Genomic DNA, 17,589 nt, shown 5'->3' with positions numbered 1-17,589 from the left:
TTCCTTTAGCTGTCCCTAACCTCTGTGCTTTCCAAGAAATCTCTTCACACTCTTTCCAGGCCTTCTGGCGATGCTGCTAGGGTCAAGGACATCCAGCTGTCCTGATGATTGCAGCACTAGAAACTGTTCGCAGAGATGCAGCCTATGTGTTGTCCAGTGTGAGTTAAACATTTAATATTCCAAGTGCTTATTAAGGAAATACAATTGTATGATTTCTTTTGTATCTTGATGAGGCAAGATTTGAACAAAATTGAAATGACTTTTTTCCTATTTTTCATATTTTGAGTAAGTATGAGAGATTCATATTCAATTTTTTTTTTTTTTAACAGGAGACGTGGATTTTTAAACTACCTTAGAACCAGATGGTCTGGTTCTGTAGGAAAATATTGCCTGTTTGGCAAAAAGAAGGCATTTACTGGATTTCATGTGAGGGTGATTTCTGGAGCAAGTGGAAAAAACTGGTCCTTACTGACATTGTACTTGGCAGGATACAGAGGAAAATATCAACAAGTCTGAATTCAAGACAGAGAAGCTTTATAAATAAAATGAATAACCTCAAAGAATGTTTGGAGCCTGAGGATACTTTACAGAACACCTATTCCAATAATTTGTCAATGAGATTCACCCAGTGGTCGGTCCATCCATCCATTCATACACCCCTCCATGCATCTATCCATCCAGCCAATGTCTGCTTGTTAAAAGCCTATTATAGCCAGCTATTGAACTAGGAGGTGCAGATACAAAAATATAGGAAATATACTAGGCTCTTGCTTCTTTGGAGCTGAGGGACTGGCAAAAGAAACAAACACTATGCAAATAACACTATAATGAATTTTAAAGTCATATGCTTGTTCCTACAAGGAAAAGCATAATATCTAATCACTTTAAAAGATTTTTTTAGAAGGTCAGTGCCAACTCAGGAGGCTGAAACTCTTACCTGCTTTCCTAACACCCTTTAACTGAGTAAGCCCCTGTTAATAAGAGGTGGGCACTATATTTTTCACATGCACTGGGTCAAAAGAAACAGTTGAGAATTCAGCCTAACACATTTATTTTATAAGTCAAAAAGTGCTCTGCTTAAAATCACACAACCAGTCGCTAATAGATTTGTACTACCATCCATGTCTCTTAATTCAGTGCTTAATTTACTAATGCAAACTGAGTTTCAAAACAGAATATGTTTACACTCTGTCTGGCTTTCAGAACTCCTGATGATTTCACGCTTCCTTCCCCCTTTATCAACGAATCACTCTGCATTTATTATTGGAAGTATTTATTAATTAATCCACTGTATTGTGCTCACGCCCTGCTCACTGTATCCTCAGTAATTAGATACACTTTTTAAATTATTAATTTTTAAAAGAATTGCATTTTTGTCTCCTCAGAGTCTACAAAATTCTCTTTCTGTATTTATAGTTTGTTTCTTCTATTACAAAAGTGGTCAGTATACTAGAGCCACCTGACGCTGTCTCTTTTTGTAAATAAAATGTTATCTAAACACAGAAACACTAATTCATTAATAAGCTATCTGCTCTGCTCTTACCCGACAATGACAGCATTTAGTACCTATGATAGAGAAGATATGACTTGCAACCTTTAATGCTGGAGTCCAGCTCCAGCAGCCAGGGAATCAGCCGGAAGGGGTGAGCGGTGTCAGTGGGGGATGATGTAGCCTCTGACTCGAGGTACGGGACTACATGTTTATTTCAAGCTTCAGGTTTTCTTTTATACTTTGACAAAAGCATTAGGTCAGAGGTTTGACATTTTTAGTTTACCCCATCCAGATTTATTGTCTCCAGAAATCACTGTTGCCCTACAAACAGAGTTCTTATTTCAGGGATTCTCTCAGAATCAGCTTTACTATCTATTATCTACTTCCTCTTATGTGTCTTACACTTAATTTGTGATTACATTGTAATTCATGCTAGATTCCTCAGTTTCTTTCTTATCTTTCTAAATCCTGTTTGATCCTAGCATCTTAAGATCACTATTTCCTAAAAAGGTTTCTAGCTATTCTAATTAAGGGAATTGCAAGCTACTTCAGTATTCTTGCCTCGAGAACCCCATGAACAGTAGGGAAAGGCAAAAAAAATACGATACCAAAAGAGGAATTCCCCAGGTCATTAGGTGCCCAGTGTGCTACTGGAGATCAGTGGAGAAATAACTCCAGAAAGAATGAAGGGATGGAGCCACAGCAAAAACAATACCCAGTTGTGGATGTGACTGGTGATAGAAGTAGGATCTGATGCTGTAAAGAGCAATATTGTATAGGAACCTGGAATGTCAGGTCCATGAATCAAGGCAAATTGGAAGTGGTCAAACAAGAGATGGCAAGGGTGAACGTTGACATTCTAGGAATCAGCGAACTAAAATGGACTGGAATGGGTGAATTTAACTCAGATGACCATTATATCTACTACTGCAGGCAGGAATCCCTCAGAAGAAATGGAGTAGCCATCATGGTCAACAAAAGAGTCCGAAATGCAGTACTTGGATGCAATCTCAAAATCGAGAGAATGATCTCTGTTTGTCTCCAAGGCAAACCATTCAGTATCACAGTTATCTAAGTCTATGCCCTAAGCAGTAATGCTGAAGAAACTGAAGTTGAATGGTTTTATGAAGACCTACAAGAGCTTTTAGAACTAATACCCAAAAATGATGTCCTTTTCATTATAGGGGACTGGAATGCAAAAGTAGGAAGTCAAGAAACACCTGGAGTAACAGGCAAATTTGGCCTTGGAATGCAGAATGAAGCAGGGCAAAGACTAATAGAGTTTTGCCAAGAAAATGCACTGGTCATAGCAAACACCCTCTTCCAACAACACAAGAGAAGACTCTACACATGGACATCACCAGATGGTCAACACTGAAATCAGATTGATTATATTCTTTGCAGCCAAAGATGGAGACGCTCTATACAGTCAACAAAAACAAGACCAGGAGCTGACTGTGGCTCAGATCATGAACTCCTTATTACCAAATTCAGACTCAAATTGAAGAAAATAGGGAAAACAGCTAGACCATTCAGGTATGAGCTCAATCAAATCCCTTATGATTATACAGTGGAAGTGAGAAATAGATTTAAGGGCCTAGATCTGATAGATAGAGTGCCTGATGAACTGTAGAATGAAGTTTGTGACATTGTGAAGGAGACAGGGGTCAAGACCATCCCCATGGAAAAGAAATGCAAAAAAGCAAAATGCCTGTCTGGGGAGGCCTTACAAATAGCTGTGAAAAGAAGAGAGGTGAAAAGCAAAGGAGAAAAGGAAAGATATATAAGCATCTGAATGCAGAGTTCCAAAGAATAGCAAGAAGAGATAAGAAAGCCTTCTTCAGTGATCAATGCAAAGAAATAGAGGAAAACAACAGAATGGGAAAGACTAGAGATCTCTTCAAGAAAATTAGAGATACCAAGGGAACATTTCATGCAAAGATGGGCTCGATAAAGGACAGAAATGGTCTGGACCTAACAGAAGCAGAAGATATTAAGAAGAGATGGCAAGAATACATGGAAGAACTGTACAAAAAAGATCTTCACAACCCAGATAATCATGATGATGTGATCACTAATCTAGAGCCAGACATCTTGGAATGGGAAGTCAAGAGGGCCTTAGAAAGCATCACTATGAACAAAGCTAGTGGAGGTGATGGAATTCCAGTTGAGCTGTTTCAAATCCTGAAAGATGATGCTGTGAAAGTGCTGCACTCAATATGCCAGCAAATTTGGAAAACTCAGCAGTGGCCGCAGGACGGGAAAAGGTCAGTTTTCATTCTAATCCCAAAGAAAGGCAATGCCAAAGAATGCTCAAACTACTGCACAATTGCACTCATCTCACATGCTTGTAAAGTAATGCTCAAAATTCTCCAAGCCAGGCTTCAGCAATACGTGAACTGTGAACTCCCTAATGTTCAAGCTGGTTTTAGAAAAGGCAGAGGAACCAGAGATCAAATTCCAACATCTGCTGGATCACCGAAAAAGCAAGAGAGTTCCATAAAAACATCTATTTCTGCTTTATTGACTATGCCAAAGACTTTGACTGTGTGGATCACAAGAAACTGTGGAAAATTCTGAAAGAGATGGGAATACTAGACCACCTGACCTGCTTCTTGAGAAATCTGTATGCAGGTCAGGAAGCAACAGTTAGGACTGGACATGGAACAACAGACTGGTTCCAAATAGGAAAAGGAGTACGTTAAGGCTGCCTATTGTCACCCTGCTTATTTAACTTATATGCAGAGTATATCATGAGAAACGCTGGACTGGAAGAAACAAGCTGGAATCAAGATTGCTGGGAGAAATAGCAATGACCTCAGATATGCAGATGACACCACCCTTATGGCAGAAAGTGAAGAGGAACTAAAGAGCCTCTTGATGAAAGTGAAAGAGGAGAGTGAAAAAGTTGGCCTAAAGCTCAACATTCAGGAAACGAAGATCATGGCATCCGGTCCCATCACTTCATGGGAAATAGATGGGGAAACAGTGGAAACAGTGTCAGACTTTGTTTTTTTGGGCTCCAAAATCACTGCAGATGGTGATTGCAGCCATGAAATTAAAAGACGCTTACTCCTTTGAAGAAAAGTTATGACCAACCTAGATACTATATTCAAAAGCAGAGACAATACTTTGCCAACAAAGGTTCGTCTAGTCAAGGCTATGGTTTTTCCAGTGGTCATGTATGGATGTGAGAGTTGGACTGTGAAGAAGGTTGAGCACCGAACAATTGATGCTTTTGAACTGTGGTGTTGGAGAAGACTCTTGAGAGTCCCTTGGACTGCAAGGAGATCCAACCAGTTCATTCTGAAGGAGATCAGCCCTGGGATTTCTTTGGAAGGAATGATGCTGAAGCTGAAACTCCAGTACTTTAGCCACTTCATGCGAAGAGTTGACTCACTGGAAAAGACTCTGATGCTGGGAGGGATTGGGGGCAGGAGGAGAAGGGGACGACTGAGGATGAGATGGCTTTGATGGCATCACGAACTCGATGGATGTGAGTCTGAGTGAACTCCGGGAGATGGTGATGGACAGGGAGGCCTGGCGTGCTGCGATCCATGGGGTCGCAAAGAGTCAGACACGACTGTGTGACTGAACTGAACTGAACTGAAGCTCAGCAAAGTTCTTCTGCCATAAAAATTTCCCTCACAAATAGGTCTCAGATAACAATCCTTTCAATGGCCTCAAGCTGTGGCCTACGTGCTCATTCTGGGACATTCTTTGTAATAATCCTTGAACAAATGTCAATGGTTACTTTATAGATTATTTTCTGGGCACAACTGCAGAAGGCTTTGTGCTTTCTCATGCTTCTCTCAAAAACAATAAGCACCTTAATATTCTTTCCAGCCAACTCAACTGAAGAAAGGAAAGAACAAGTCAGAATCACAAAACCTAAGTCCTTCATCCCGGGACCGTGTCTGTGGGATGAGGAGAGGGGGTTGAGGCTGTGCCTCCATTTTGTCAGTAATGTCTAATATGGCTCCCAACACTTTAACAGAAAAGATTAGAGCATAAATTTCATATTGGCTGGCTTTTCTTCGTATAAATAAGCCTGTACTTGGATTACCCAACAATTATGCTTATTTGGCTGATTACTGTTCAACAGTAATATATTCTTTGAGAACACTATGCTTTTTTAATTATCATGAATAATCCATTCTTCATTAGACTCTGCATGACTAATACACTTTCACTGTGACTTAGTCAAACATTCAGTAGCTTTGAAATCGGATAGAACCAAGGGATGATTGCTCTACCAATTATTAGCTGTGAGATCTTGGGCAAGTCACTAAATCTGAGCCTTCCTTTCCTAGTTTATACATAAAATACTGATACCTCTCATTCAGAGTTCTGGAAACAATGATAGATCAAATGTATAATATATCCACACTCATAGCACCCAATAAATGGTACTACTTATTATATAACACAATGTTTTGCTGAACAAATTTGCTTTCTACTTACTCAAATAAATAATGTCAATAATCAATGATTACTGATTGATATCAGTGCCTAATTATTTGAATTAAGTTTTAATTTCTATATTGTTTATAGGTAGGTTATTCAAGAAATGTGAATAAATGCTGGAGGCCATGTGTTACCAGCATTTAGTATCAAGTAATCAGAGAATTTTGCATCCTTAAGCAAATGCGGCAGAGGGTGAGGTATGTCGCTTAGGCCTGCCTTGAAGAAAGAACTGGCCATTTAGCTGAATACCTTTGGATCTGACAGTTGGGCCAAGCAGTCAGCTGAGCCTTTGATCAGGTAATGCTGTGTTTGGCAGCTTCCAGGCAATGACAGCACTAACGCAGGTACTAAATTCTGGCCATGTTTGCCCTATGGTTTTGCCCTACGGGGACCTCTCCAGTGGGCAAGTTTTGCTTGGAGCTCCTTTTTGGGTTTGCCAAGACTCTGCCAGTTCTGTCTACCCCCTCTTTACCTTTAACAGCTTTACCTCCCTCCCTTTGAGTTTATCTTAGTGTTGGCTTCCCAGGGGACTCAGACTCAAACCCAATAAAGAAAAGGATGTGACAGACGTGGTTGAAAATGCGGAACATTTAGACACACAAACACTATAGATGAAAAAAACTGCAGTTGGAAGTAAAAATGAAAACAGCCGTAAGAAAAGCATACCATATACGGTGGTCCTACACGCAGGGCAGCAGAGGACACACAGATGTAAAGGAGAGACTTTTGGACTCTGTGGGAGAAGGTGAGGGTGGCGTGATTTGAGAGATTGGCACTGAAACATGTACATTACCATATGCAGAATAGATGGTCAGTGCAACGTCCACACATGAAGCAGGGCACCCAAAGTTGGTGCTCTGCGACAACTCAGAGGGATGGGGTGGGGAGGGAGGCGGCTGGGAGTTCAGGATGGAGGGGACACATGTATACCTGTGGCTGATTCATGTCGATGTATGAGAAAAATCATCACAATACTGTAAAGCAATTATCCTCCAATTAAAATAAACTAATGAAAAAAAGGAAACGCATACCAGAGACTTTTTGAAGAATTATGAATTAGTAGAGGAAATATATCACAGGAGGTTTTCAGATATTAACCATGTAGCCCCTTGCTTCATATCAATATAAAATATAAACATTAATATTAAAATTCTCTCAATATTTTAAATATTTTAACTTAAAAAATAGCACAGTTTGCATGTAATAAATCTATTATTGTGCACACCAAGGCCACTGAATGAAAACTTTTCTATCTAGTGTAACTTTTTAAGCATTAAGTTTCCATTATTTCCTATAGAGAAGTAAGTAACCTTTATATTCACCTATTTATTAAAAGATCTTTTAGATTATGCATTTTAGTATGTAAGAAACAACATATTTCTACCCTAAATGAACTTCATTAGCACTTCCTAAACCTTTCAAGAGTGAAAGAAGCATAAAGAAACTGCAGTTTATGAGCTTCTGAAGTAAAGTAATAATGCAAGTCACATAAACCATTTCTTAAGCAAACAGTATTTTTTGTCATCTGCCAGTATCACATATTTTAGAAAACTCTTTGCTTTTGATATGGGCTTCCCTTGTGGCTCAGCTGTAAGGAATCCATCTGCAATGCGGGAGACCTGGGTTTGATCCCTGGGTTGGGAAGATCCCCTGGAGAAGGAAAAGGCTACCCACTCCAGTATTCTGGCCTGGAGAATTCCATGGACTGTATAGTCCCTGGGGTCACAAAGAGTCAGACACGGTTGAGTGACTTTCGCTTCACTTCACTTTGCTTCACTTTTGATGCACGTCTTTTGTATGCCTTTCTTATTCCCAAACTTTATCCCCTTCCTCTTTTCTACCTCAGATATTCTAGTTCCTATCCTATAAGTGATTTTTGCCTTTTGAAATGAAATTGTCAAAAAGGATAAGTTCTGCTTAAAGGTTATTGATTGATAACAATGAGACAACTTTTCAGACAACTATTGAACTACGTAATTTTTATTTTATTTATTTTTGGACAACACCAAAGTGGTTTTTTAAATTTCCGTCTGACTCTCGAAGGACATTGCACCAGTTCAGTTTCTAACATAGATTTTTGATATTATCAACTCATAACCATTCAGTCTGAACATGACTAATAATCGAGAATATAAACACCTGGCTTGATCATCCTTACAAAACATGATTACTGGATATTAGTGATATTTGGATAGCTGACTAGCACAAAGTGTGTAGTAAGTTAAGTTGTTGGAACAAAGCATATTACTTCACTGAGATGTGATACATTTTCTATTTCTAGGGCTTTTTCATGAAATAAATCAATTTCTGAAGATACATAAAGGAAAATGACTCAGTTTAACAGCTGTCAAGTCAAGGGATAAGGGGTACTGTTTAGACATCACTATTAAAAAAAAAAAAAGTTGGCTTAAAGCTCAACATTCAGAAAATTAAGATTATGGCATCCGGTCCCATCACTTCATGGCAAATAGATGGAGAAACAGTGGAAGTAGCGGCTGACTTTATTTTGGGGGGGCTCCAAAATCACTGCAGATGGTGACTGCAGCTGTGAAATTAAAAGATGCTTACTCCTTGGCAGGAAAGTTATAACCAACCTAGATAGCATATTAAAAAGCAGAGACATTACTTTGCCAACAAAGGTCCATTTAGTCAAGGCTATGGTTTTTCCAGTGGTCATGTATGGATGTAAGAGTTGGACTATAAATAAAGCTGAGCTCCGAGGAATTGCCACTTTTGAACTGTGGTGTTGGAGAAGACTCTTGAGAGTCCCTTGGACTGCAAGGAGATCCAACCAGTCCATCATAAAGGAGATCAGTCCTGGGGTGTTCATTGGAAGGACTGATGTTGAAGCTGAAACTCCAATACTTTGGCCACCTCATGAGAAGAGCTAACTCATTGGAAAAGACCCTGATGCTGGGAAATATTGAAGGCGGGTAGAACAGGGGATGACAGAGGATGAGATGGTTGGATGGCAACATCACCGACTCAATGGATATGAGTTTGAGTAAATTCTGGGAGTTGGTGATGGGCAGGGAGGCCTGGATTGCTGCAGTTCATGAGGTCGCAAAGAGTCGGACAAGACTGAGCGACTGAACTGAACGAACTGATCTAAATAGTGCCAGGAATACCGTGTGACAGTCACATGTATCAAACCATGAGACTGGCTAGCACTGAGCAGAAGGGCTGTAGTTTATATATTAATCTTTTGATATTGTTGTTCAGTGACTTAGTCGTGTCTGACTCTGCAACCCCACAGACTGCAACCAGCCAGCCTCCCCTGTCCTTCACTATTTCCCAGAGCTTGCTCAAACTCACATCCATTGAGTTGGTGATGCCATCCAACCATCTCATCCTCTGTCGTCCCCTTCTCCTCCTGCCCTCAATCTTTCCCAGCATCAGGGTCTTTTCCAGTGAGTCAGTTCTTTGCATCAGGTGGCCAAACTATTGGAGCTTCAGCTTCAGCATCAGCCCTTCCAATGAATATTCAGGGTTCGTTTCTCTTGACTGGTTTGATCTCCTTGTAGTCCAACGGACTCTCAAGAATCTTCATCAGCACACAATTCGGAAGATCAATTCTTCAGTGCTCAGTCCTCCTAATGGTCCAACTCACATCTGTACTTGATACTGGAAAAACCATAGCTTTGACTATGCGGACCTTTGTCAGCAAAGTGATGTCCCTAATTTTTAATACACTGTCTAGGTTTGCTATAGCTTTCTTTTCAAGGAGCAAGAGTCTTTTAATTTCACAGCTGCAGTCACCATCCACAGTGATCTTGGAGCCCCAAAATATAGAATCTGTCACTGCTTCCACTTCTCCCCTTCTATTTGCCAGGAAGTGATAGGACTGGACCCCATGATCTAAGTTTTTTTTAATGATTTTAAGTGTTTTTCTGTTTCAAGCCAGCTTTTTCAATTCTCCTCTTTTACCCTCATCAAGAGGCTCTTTAGTTCTTCATTTTCTGCCAATAGATATAGTCTGCACATCTGACATGGTTATTTCTCCCAGTAATGTGTTTTTTTTTTTAAATTTATTTATTTTTATGTGAAGGATAACTGCTACACAATATTGTGCTGGCTTCCGCTGCTGCTACTGCTAAGTCACTTCAGTCGTGTCTGACTCTGTACGACCCCATAGACAGCAGCCCAACAGGCTCCCCCGTCCCTGGGATTCTCCAGGCAAGAACACTGGAGTGGGTTGCCATTTCCTTCTCCAATGCATGAAAGTGAAAAGTGAAAGTTAAGTCATTCAGTCATGTCCGACTCTTTGCTACTCCATGGACTGCAGCCTACCAGGCTCCTCCATCCATGGGATTTTCCTGGCAAGAGTACTGGAGTGGGGTGCCATCGCCTTCTCCAGACTTTATTTTGGGGGGCTCCAAAATCACTGCAGATGGTGACCACAGGCATGAAACCAAAAGATGCTTGCTCCCCGGAAGAAAAGCCATGGAACTAAAAAGCCTCTTGATAAAAGTGAAAGAGGAGAGCGAAAAAGTTGGCCTAAAGCTCAACATTCAGAAAACAAAGATCATGGCATCCGGTTCCATCACTTCATGGGAAATAGATGGGGAAACAGTGGAAACGGTGTCAGACTTTATTTTTTTGGGCTCCAGAATCACTGCAGAGGGTGACTGCAGCCATGAAATTAAAAGACGCTTACTCCTTTGAAGAAAAGTTATTACCAACCTAGATAGCATATTCAAAAGCAGAGACATTACTTTGCCGACTAAGGTCCGTCTATTCAAGGCTATGGTTTTTCCTGTGGTCATGTATGGATGTGAGAGTTGGACTGTGAAGAAGGCTGAGCGCCGAAGAATTGATGCTTTTGAAGTGTGGTGTTAGAGAAGACTCTTGAGAGTCCTTTGGACTGCAAGGAGATCCAACCAGTCCATTCTGAAGGAAATCAACCCTGGGATTTCTCTGGAAGGAATGATGCTAAAGCTGAAACTCCAGTACTTTGGCCACCTCATGAGAAGAGTTGACTCATTAGAAAAAACTCTGATGCTGGGAGGGATTGGGGGCAGGAGGAGAAGGGGTCGACAGAGGATGAGATGGCTGGATGGCATCATGGACTCGATGGAGGCGAGTCTGAGTGAACTCCGGGTGATGGTGATGAACAGGAAGCCTGGCGTGCTGCGATTCATGGGGTCGCAAAGAGTCGGATACGACTAAGCGATTGAACTGAACCGAACTGAACTGACCGTTTACCAGATAATATGTAAAAAATTAAACAGGGAGGGAAGTTGGATTGCTAGAGATGAAGTGGTCTCAGTGTCCCTAGAGCAAGTTGGCAATGACGGTCTTGAGATGAAAGAGATGATCTGATTACATACACTTTGGGGTCATAAAGGCCATTAAGAGATGGTGGCATGCTGGGACAGGTATTTTGATTGTGTGATTGCTTCAAGAAAGATAAGAAAGGGGGTGGTATGTCAACTAAAGCCCAGAGTTCTGGACTCCTAATCCTCATGACAATGATGAGATAGATATCAGAAAAAGGAATAGTCTTACTGGAAGCAACCAGAGCTTCTGGCTCCCTCTGGATAAGCAATGGCATTTGGAATAAAGTTGCTGCATGTTCACAACTTTATTTGAAGGTAATGTGAGAAGGAAGTATCATGGCAGGGTCCTTGGAGTGGCAAAGTTTTAAGATTAGACATTTCTTTATAATGACAGTATATCAAGAGACATCACTGGCAAGCTAAACATTCAGAAGTATTTATGTGACAAGAGACAGAGTTGTTCCTGTTAGCATCTCAACATAAGAAACACTGTAGTGAGTCAAATAAGTGTTTAACCATTTCACTTTTATTAAAATGTTTGTTGAGCACCTACTATGTACCCAACACTGCTCTGAGCACTGAAAACACAGTGGTGTGCAAGAAAATAGAAACCAGTTCCATCTGTCATGAGATTTACATTTGAATGCTACCGGTAATTCCACATTTTTGCAAGGGCTGGTGCAAGCTGGAAGATACTGTTTTAAATGGAGTGGACAGGGAGTGCACTCTGAGGGGATCCCTTTTATGCCAGCTGTTGAAAGATGAAAAGGAGCTACCCATTCCAGAGTGAGGCAGTGAGGAGAGGCAACATGGATAAAAAGTGAGAAGGCCCTGAGGCAATAAAGAACTGAAGGAACACTGATTTAGGACTGTGGCAGTTTCTCCTCAGGCAGTTTTGTAAGAGAACACTATTGATCCTGGGATGACAGGGGACCCCCTGGGACAGCCCTCCAGCTGTAGGCTACCTAGGGCTTCTTCTTACTCTTTTTTTTTTTTTGCTGCTACCACACACAGGACCAAAGAAAAGTGCAGGGGAGGATAATTTTTTTCCAAATATCATGGCTCTAAGATCCAGACCCTTCAGATGTATCTTTTCTTTATCTGCAATGATACAGTACATGTCTACTTCCTTTATTTACTTATTATAGAGAGCAGGAGGGCAATAATATTAATAGCAATTGTACCACCAGCAGCAACAGTTGGCATTTATTGAGGGCTTACTTGTACCAAGCACTTCCCAGGTACTCTTAATTTAGTCTTCAATCCTGAGATGGGGAACACTAGTACCACCATTTTCCAGGTGGAGAAACTGAGGCATACGGACTTGAGTAGCTATATAGTTCATACAGCTAGTAATTGCTCAAAATTAGTAACATGACTTCAGGACCATGGTATTCTCATAATTAATATACTATACCCCTTCTTTCTCAGGTTATAATTTGTAAAGACAAAAAAGATTCTGAGTATACACCTTGATTTTATATGGGTGGTTTGGACTTCACTTAAAATATGACAAGTATCTCGCAAATCCTGTATTTTCATTACTCTCATCCCCGCTACAAATTCTTCTAGTTTGGTCCTTAGAATAACTGCTTTATTTGGTTAAGATTCCTTTTTCTTTTCCCTTAGTCTCAATCCTTATTTAAGCTTATTCTCAGTCCTTTAGACTCTTAAGTAATCCATTCAGTCACATTCATTCTGCATTCTGCTTTTCCTCAAGTCAACTCAAACTTGTTCTCTTCACAGTTCTTTTAATCCTTCACCTCAGTCAGTCTCTTTTCCCTGGGCCCTCTGCCCCCAACAGACTTAAGATCTTAAGATTTATTGTTTTGAATATTAGCAAAAGAACACACTCCCAATGCGGGAGACCTGGGCTCAATCCCTGGGTTGGGAAGATTCCCTGGAGGAGGGCATGGTAACCCACTCCAGGATTCTTGTCTGGAAAATCCCCATGGACAGAGGAGCCTGGTGGGCTACAGTCCATGGGGTCACAAAGAGTCAGACATGACTAAGCAACTAAGCACAGCACAACTTTAGAAGATGGAAGGACCAGTCTCTTGACTTAAATTCAATTTAATTTAATTCAAATAATCTCACTTTTGCATGCTAGACATTAGTATTTGTGCAATTGAAATTTGTCACTCAGACAAATAGCAAACAACAAATTTTATTGGGTAAAATGATTGGGTGACTTTTTTCTGCTCATATGTTTTTCTTATTGTTATGAGTAATTTCTTAGTTTATTGAAAACTATTTAACATAAATTGACTAAATCATGTAAAGAGATTAAGCTGACTAAATTACACTGAAGAGATTATATATGAAAATAAGTGAAATGAATTTCATTGCGTAAAAACAGCAAGCAATCCCAAATACTCTTTACAAAAAAACAAATACCTTAGAAAAATTACTTTTAATTAATTAATTTATTTGTATATTTATTTCTCTGGTGCCTTTAGGCCAAATCTAAAAAGTCTAAGCGATCACAGTGCCTCCTAAATTTGACTTACAAATGGGGATATTGTATGAGAAAACATAAATTAGAGAATTAAAAATTATCTTTGATCTTGCTTCATTTATATTTGTAGCTAACATATGTGGTTCATTTTATACAGTGAATTAGCTACATAAACTCACACAATAGGTTTTATTTATTCATCCCTATGTGTACACCAAGGCCCTGGACAATGTGATCAGGCTATAACAGACCAAGACATCGGAAATATTCCTTACCTTTAAAGAAGACGAAATTTCCGTCACTGTTTTCATAAACTGCGTCAATACTAGGAGGCAAGCCCCGCCAGAAGTAAGTGATCTGCATGGGGTATCCGTCCATCACCCTGTGGTTTCTCACGCGCCAAAACCACTGGTCCTGCAGAGCGAACAGAAGCAACTCTCAACAAAAGCGGGGCCTGCAGGAACTCCCCTGTGCAATGGTTCAATGCTTTTACAGGTGGCGCTGGTGCTCTTATCACTGTCCTGCATCAAAACAGTCAAATAATCAGCTGCACAACTTGCCCACAATGATCGCAAAGATTCTTGTAGTAAACTACCCAGTGTCTAATCTATACATTGTGTTTAAAAAGATAACGTACTAATACTTAATCTTAGCAGTTTACATCATCTCTAGATGGAAAAAAGAGGTAGCACAGACAAGACTCTGCCAGATTTGTGGATTAAGTGAGCTTTCCAAAATGTAAAAGCAGCATAGAAACACATATGCACCTTTGTGTTTATAGACATATGCAAGGGCTCTGCACCCAAAGTGCTGGGATAAAACAGGGAGGCCACGCCTGCTAGTATGCCCCTATTATACTACTGTCTCATGTAATCATCAATAGGGTCCTCTTTTGCCTTCAAATGTTTCATGGTTTGGACAATAAATTATGCAGTCATTATATATTTATATGTATACTATATAAATTATCACTGTATAATCTTTACAGTATAAATTATACTGAACAAAGGAACCTTGAAGGAAGATCATTAGAGTGGATTAAAGAATAGGTCAATTGCTTCTCTTATTTGTTATCATAATAACCCATACTTCACTCAGTCACACCACAGGTCATTTTGTATTAAATGTGTTTATTATTATCACCAGGGAATTATGTATCTGTCTTGCCCCAAAACAGATATTTATGAATATTTTTGACTTTTTAGACAAAACACAATATATTTTTCATCATAAATTCTGACTAAGGGCAAAAACTATTCCCCCAAAAGGTATATCTGATGACATTAAATTGTTTTCTATTGAAAATTTTGGAATAATTTAGACTATCCAAAGTGCTTTAATATTAGAAAAAACAGGTATATTTTAAAAATTAGTTTCCAATAAATTAAAATTAAATATTTCATTATATTTCAGTGTTTACAAACAAGGTTTCATTGGAAATTATGTGGTTGTTGTTAAGTTGCTAAGTCACGCAGTACTTCTTGTGACCTCATAGACTGCAGCATGTCAGACTCTTTTGGCCTCCACTAACTCCCAGAATATGCTCAATTTCATGTTCAGTGAGTCAGTGATACTATCTAACCATCTTATCCTCAGCCACCTCCTCCGCCTTTTGTCCTCAATGATCCCTAGCATGAAGGTCTTTTCCGAAGAGTCGGCTCTTCGAATCAGATTGCCAAAGTAGCAGCTTCAGCATCAGTCTTGCCAATGTATATTCAGGTTTGATTTCCTTTAGGATTGACTGGTTTGATCTCCTTGTAGTTCAAAGGACTCTCAAGAGTCTTCTCCAGCACCATAATTTCAAAGCATCAATTCTTCAGTCATCAACCTTCTTTAAGGATAAAGTCTCATAATCCATACTTGACTACTGGAATCAGCTCAGTCACTCTGTCGTGTCCAATTCTTTGAGAGTGCATGGAGTATAGCACACCAGGCCTTCCTGTCCATCACCAACTCCCAAAGTTTACCCAAACTCATGTCCATTGAGTCAGTGATGCCATCCAATCATCTCATCCTCTGTCGTCCCCTTCTTCTCCTGCATTCAATCTTTCCCAGCATCAGGGTCTTTTCCAATGAGTCAGCTCTTCATATCAGGTAGGCAAAGTATTGAAGTTTCAGCTTCAGCATCAGTCCTTCCAATGAATATTCAGGACTGATTTCCTTTAGGATGGACTGGGTGGATCTCCTTGCAGTCCAAGGGACTCTCAAGAGTCTTCTCCAACACCACAATTCAAAAGCATCAATTCTTCGGTTCTCAGCTTTCTTTATAGTCCAACTCTCACATCCATACATGACTACTGGAAAAACCATAGCTTTGACTAGATGGACTTTTGTTGGCAAAGTGATGTCTCCGCTTTTTAATATGCTGTCTAGGTTTATCACAGCTTTCCTTCTAAGGAGCAAGCATCCCTTAATTTCGTGGATGCAGTCACCATCACAGTGATTTTGGAGCCCAAGAAAATAAAGTCTGTCACCGCCTCCACTTTCTCCCCTTCTATTTGCCATGAAGCGATGAGATGGGATGCCATGATCTTAGTTTTTTAACGTTGAGTTTCAAGCCAGCTTTTTCACTCTCCTCTTTCACCCTCCTCAAAAGTCACTTTACCTCCTGACTTCACTTTCTGCGATTAGGGAAGTATGATCTACATATCTGAGGTTGTCGATATTTCTCCCAGGAAACTTGATTCCAGCTTGTGATTCATCTAGCCCAGCATTTAGCATGATGTACTCTGCATCTTGATGAAAGTGAAAGAGGAGAGTGAAAAAGTTGGCTTAACGCTCAACATTCAGAAAACTAAGATCATGGCATCTGGTCCCATCACTTCATGGGAAATAGATGGGGAAACAGTGGACACAGTGTCAGACTTTATTTTTGGGGGCTCCAAAATCACTGCAGATGGTGATTGCGGCCATGAAATTAAAAGACGCTTACTCCTTGGAAGGAAAGTTATGACCAACCTAGATAGCATATTGGAAAGCAGAGACATTACTTTGCCAACAAAGGTCCATCTAGCCAAGGCTATGGTTTTTCCAGTAGTTATGTATGGATGTGAGAGTTGGACTGTGAAGAAAGCTGAGCACTGAAGAATTGATGCTTTTGAACTGTGGTGTTGGAGAAGACTCTTGAGAGTCCTTTGGACTGCAAGGAGATCCAACCAGTCCATCCTAAGGAGATCAGTCCTGGGTGTTCTTTGGAAGGAATGATGCTTAAGCTGAAACTCCAGTACTTTGGCCACCTTATGTGAAAAGACTGGTGCTGGGAGGAACTGGGGGCAGGAGGAGAAGGGGACGACTGAGGATGAGATGGCTGGATGGCATCACTGACTCGATGGACATGAGTTTGAGTGAACTCCGGGAGTTGGTGATGGACAGGGAGGCCTGGCATGCTGCAATTCATGGGGTCGCAAAGAGTTGGACATGATTGAGCAACTGAACTGAACTGGACTGAAACAAACTCTGCATATTACTAGAGATCTCTTCAAGAAAATTAGAAATACCAAGGGAACATTTCATGCCAAAATGCACACACTAAAGGACAGAAATGGCATGTTGTTAACTTTCTGTTCATAATTTCCATAATATTAGGCAGCTTGAATAGATAAATGTTTTGATCAACATGCAGGAGGTACACTTATGTGATTTTAAGATAAAAATTATTTCATGAAAAGATTGATCTAATAAAATATATATAGGCAGTAAGGCCCAGATTTTAATATCAATACTATGTGGACACATGATATTCTGATAATTTAAAGCAAAAGCAAAAGCATTTTGGTCTATCTGTAACAGGGGTTTTAACTGAGTGGTAAAGTCTTTCCAATCCCCATACAAAAAATTTAACATTATGGTAATATATATCCTAAAATAAAACTGCTGTAAACTACTGGATTCTA

At 40.0% G+C, this 17,589-nt stretch overlaps 1 protein-coding gene across 1 annotated transcript in view; it reads right to left on the bottom strand.

The window, feature by feature from the left end:
- Positions 1-17,589, bottom strand: part of MMP16 (matrix metallopeptidase 16) — a 368,502-nt gene that overhangs the window by 20,918 nt on the left and 329,995 nt on the right. Inside the window, exon 7 of the mRNA XM_068983662.1 lies at positions 13,972-14,110. Coding sequence (XP_068839763.1) covers positions 13,972-14,110 — 139 coding nt within the window. The remainder of the gene's footprint in view (positions 1-13,971; positions 14,111-17,589) is intronic.

The sequence above is a fragment of the Capricornis sumatraensis genome, chromosome 11, assembly GCF_032405125.1.
Source record: "Capricornis sumatraensis isolate serow.1 chromosome 11, serow.2, whole genome shotgun sequence".
In the NCBI taxonomy this organism is placed as follows: Eukaryota; Metazoa; Chordata; class Mammalia; order Artiodactyla; family Bovidae; genus Capricornis; species Capricornis sumatraensis.
Note: the sequence above shows the minus strand (reverse complement) of the source record. Positions and strands in the feature narration are given on the sequence as shown.